The 4,456-nt window shown below is 40.3% G+C and overlaps 1 gene segment (V, D, J or C); it reads left to right on the forward strand.

The window, feature by feature from the left end:
* The first annotated feature begins 3,588 nt into the window (after window positions 1-3,588).
* On the forward strand, window positions 3,589-4,193 carry LOC100713004 (immunoglobulin kappa variable 1-39-like). The segment is given in 2 exon segments: window positions 3,589-3,736; window positions 3,859-4,193. Coding segments are annotated over 2 exon segments (375 nt in total).
* Window positions 4,194-4,456: the final 263 nt, after the last annotated feature.

Consider the following 4,456-nt stretch of genomic DNA (forward strand, 5'->3'; position numbering starts at 1 on the left):
GAGTAGGTAAAGAATTCATGAACAGGACTCAAACCGCACGGGAAATACTTCCCAGAATCAATAACTGGGACCACTTCTTATTAAAAAGTTTCTGCACGTCAAAAGAAATCTCCAGCATAGTGAAAAGAAAACCCACAAACTGGGAAAAGATTTTAGTGAACTCTCTCTCAGACAAGGGCCTCTTGTCTAAAACATATAAAGAATTAAAGAAACTCAGACCTCCGAAATTCAAAGATCCAATCCAAAAATGGGCATCTGAGATGAATACACACTTCTCAGATGAAGAAATGCAAATGGAAAATAAATACATGAAAAAATGCTCATCATCATTGGTCATTAGAGAAATGCAAATTAAAACCACACTGAGATACCATCTCACTCCTGAAAGAATGGCCAGGATCAAGAAAACCGACAACAAATGCTGGAGAGGCTGTGGGGAAAAAGGAACTCTCCTGCACTGCTGGTGGGAGTGTAGACTGGTACAGCCTTTGTGGAGATCTGTCTGGAGATTTCTCAAAAAGTTGGGACTGGAAATCCCATTTATTCCAGCTACTCCACTTCTAGGCATATTCCCAGAAGAACTGAAAGCATCATACCACAGTGATATATGTGCACCTATGTTTATAGCAGCACAATTTGTAAATGCCAGATCTTGGAAACAACCCAAGTGCCCATCAACTGAGGAATGGATAAAAAAGTTGTGGTATTTCTATACAATGGAGTATTATTCAGCTATAAAGAAGGATCACATTGAGATATTTATCAATAAATGGGCGCAGCTTGAGACCATACTCATTAGTGAAATAAATCAATCTCGCATGTGTGAATACCGAATAGTTTCCCTAATGTAAATAATGATTCAAATATATAAAAATATGTGGTAATCATGATTCCCCATTAGGTGGCCTTGAAGCCTTATAAAGTTTTCACTCATTAATTAGAAAGGCTTTATTCTGGGCTTCTTGATATGAAAATATTTGAAGCTAGAGTATATGAGGTTTTATCCAAATATTTCAAGGAAAAAGACACTATGGTAACTACTATTAAGTCAGGTTATAAGGTGGTGAAGTACTAGGTTGTTGAAACAGTTATGCTGTGACCTCTATTGTTATATTGTTATGTCCTGTTTTATCTCAATCTCCCCCTTATTGTTTCAAAAAAAATTATTTAGTCATTTCTTATGTTTGTCTTAATTAAAGAAAAAATTAAAAAAAAATTAGGATATATAAATAGTAACTCTTTTCGATTTCCTATTAACTTGTTTTGAAGTCCTGTAGTACTCCCACGATCTTGTTTTGACTGATTAGACTCTGTTCCATTCTATATGATAGTATCAAGTTTGAAGACATAGGCAACTACTTTGAAGACAATAAGATTCACTAAGATACCCATTCTGGTTTGACTATTGTCTTCTTTGGAAGTCCTGTAATGTTTACATTGCCTAAGTTTTATTGGTCTTGTTCTCTACTGTTTTGTCCAACTTTATAATATCTAATAAGATAGACAATTCTTTTTAAGGAAACAAGGGACAACGTTGATAACCATTGTTGATAAACTTGTACTCTGTTCTACACCATGTGCTATGTCTATCCTTGGTATTGACTGACAGCTTTGTTTTGCCATATTTGACTGTATTCTTCCCCCCCCCCCAAGAAAGTAATAAGCACTAAGGAGTAATAAAATCCAAGATGTGTAAATTTTGTTGTAAAAAAGAGAGGGGGAAAAAAAAAAGAAAAAGAGCTCTAACGGATATAACAGCAAGTGTGTTTGGGGGTGTTAAATAGCTGACTTTATCAATGTTTTTGGAACATTGAACACAGCTGTTTGCAGTCTCCCTGTTTGAATGTCCACCTTGTGTTCTTTGATACTGTGATTTGAGGAACTATTTTCAAGAAGATAGTGTGTAATCTACTAGCAGGTAATTTCTTACTGTTATGTTTTTTTGTTTTGTTTTGTTTTGTTTTGTTTTGTAGTTCTGTATTGCGTGTACCCTTACGCCGCTTTGGTTTGTTTTGTGTTTTTCTCTTTTTCCTCTTAAATAAAAAAAAAAAAAAAAAAGAATACAGCTAAAAAGATTCAGTCATGGCCTAAGGGTAAGAAATTGAACAGGCTGCTGTGTTAAACATCTTCCAGTAGATGGTGAACAACCCCACATTAAACAAAGAGTGGTGCTTTCCTGTGAGGGAGCCACTAAGGGAGGGAGCTCTGCCCAGCTCTCTAAGCTCACGTGGCTGGGGCTGCTGTGCACAATGGGCTGTGTCTTCCTCATCTGCCAGTTTCTTAGGATTTCCTGTTTCAATCTGTGACTGGTATTCACATGAATATGGTGAGCTACCCAGGAGGCCTCTGGTCAGCGATGAAACAGGATGGGTGACACAGCTAGGGCCACAACTCTGAATGTGGCCAGCCATCAGTGAAACAAGAGTGAAGTGGCCTGGTGTACTCTGAGGTGGAGGTGACAGAGGCTGCAGACAGAGATGTGGGGGAGAAACACTGGAGTAGTCCCTAAGAGGAGGGCAAGGTGTATGGGGAGAGGGGTTGTTACTGCAGACCTGTTTCCTTGCTGTTCTCCAGAGGCCTTGGCTCAGAAATATTCTGACCCCCAGAGATCTGCTTACCACTTTAAGTAGGTCCTGATGCTCAAATTGTTCTCAGATGATTCTAAATTATCCTGCAATGAACATCAAACACAAGAATCTGGCTGGGCATTAGAACTGTGATTGGTTGAAGACAAGCAGAAACATGCTTCTTTTTTTTAATTTTATTTAAAAGGAAAAAGAGAAAAACACAAAACAAAACAAAGCAGTGTAAGGGTACACGTATTACAGAACTACAAAAAAAAAAAAAAACAGTAAGAAATCACCTGTTAATAGATTACATATTATCATCTTAGAAATAGTTGCTCAAATCACAGTATCAAAGAATACAAAGTGGACATTCAAACAGAGAGACTGCAAACAGCTGTGTTCAATGATCCAAAAACCTTAATATAGTCAGCTATTTAACACCCCTAAACACACTTGCTGTTATATCCGTTAGAGTTCTTTTTTTCCCCTCTGTTTTTTACAACAAAATTTACACATTTTGGATTTTATTACTCCTTAGTTCTTATTACTTTTCTGGGGGGGGGGGGGAGAATAAAGCTTCTGTGTGTGCTATGGAAGCCTGGGGCTGGACAGCAGCATTGGTCAGGTCCTTCCCTGCCTGCTTAGTCATGGTGTGATAGTGAATAGATGAACCCAGAGAATTTCACAGAGTTCACAGATTCTGCTCTGTTCTTGTCTTGCCTTCTCATTTTTTATCCTGTTTGAAACAGCCCATGTGTTTCACTTCATTCTTCTTTCTCAAAGTGATCATAACATAGAACCCTGGTCCTCAAGCAAGGCGTGTTCTGTAACGTGAGAGCAGCAGTGTACTCTACACATTGGAGAGCAGCCTGATTCTGTCCTGTGGGCTTAAGGGAGAAACAGGTGCTCTGTAAGCACATCTGTGCTGCCCTGTTGTGGACAGAGTCCCCAGGGGACACTGAGCCTGTACTGCTATGAGCCAACGCACAGCTGGGCCAAAAACCTTCCAGCCCTGCTAATTTGCATATCCCAAGATCCCAGCCAGCTACATGTGGACTTATTTACAGGCTGCTGTTCTCATCCTGTGCAGCTTCAGTCCTGGTCAGGACACAACATGGACATGAGGGTCCCCGCTCACTTTCTGGGCCTCTTGGTGCTCTGGATATCAGGTAAGAAAGGGTAGCACAAGGAATTTACTTAGTACTGAAGGTTCAAAGTTGCCTGATATTGCATCATGGGCCTGATTTATCTTGAATATCTATGTTGATATTTGTTAAGTTTCCCATTTCAGGTGCCAGATGTGACATCCAATTGACACAGCCTGCATCTGCATCTGCATCTGTGGGAGACACAGTCAAGATCAGTTGCCGGGCCAGTCAGAGTGTTAGCAGTTACTTAAACTGGTATCAGCAGAAACCAGGGCAAGCTCCTAAACTCCTGATCTATTGGGCAACCAATTTGCAGTCTGGGGTCCCATCGAGGTTCAGTGGCAGTGGATCTGGGACAGATTTCACTCTCACCATCAGCAGCCTGAAGCCTGAAGACTTTGCAACTTATTACTGTCAACAGAGTAAGAGTAACCCTCCCACAGTGATACAAGCCATGACATAAACCTCCCAGGGAGGCAGAAGTGTGGGGCAGGGCTGCTGCAGTTGTTCCTCTTTGTGTCTCCAGCTGCAGACCAAGTTCTTCAGATGCATCCAGGCTCTGAATGTCACTGGAAGGATTTGGTAGACCATCCAAGAAAGCTCCTTCTTCTGCCAGCTTCCTTTTTGGCTTCTCACCCCTGATTTAATGAAAGATACCAATGAATACACTGATGTAATGCAGATTATGGCTTTATTTTGTATTTACCTGGCCACACAGATGCTATTCTTAGAATTTTAAGC

This window comes from Cavia porcellus, unplaced genomic scaffold (assembly GCF_034190915.1).
Source record: "Cavia porcellus strain 051 isolate PalLab524CR breed Dunkin Hartley unplaced genomic scaffold, mCavPor4.1 scaffold_18, whole genome shotgun sequence".
Taxonomy (NCBI): Eukaryota; Metazoa; Chordata; class Mammalia; order Rodentia; family Caviidae; genus Cavia; species Cavia porcellus.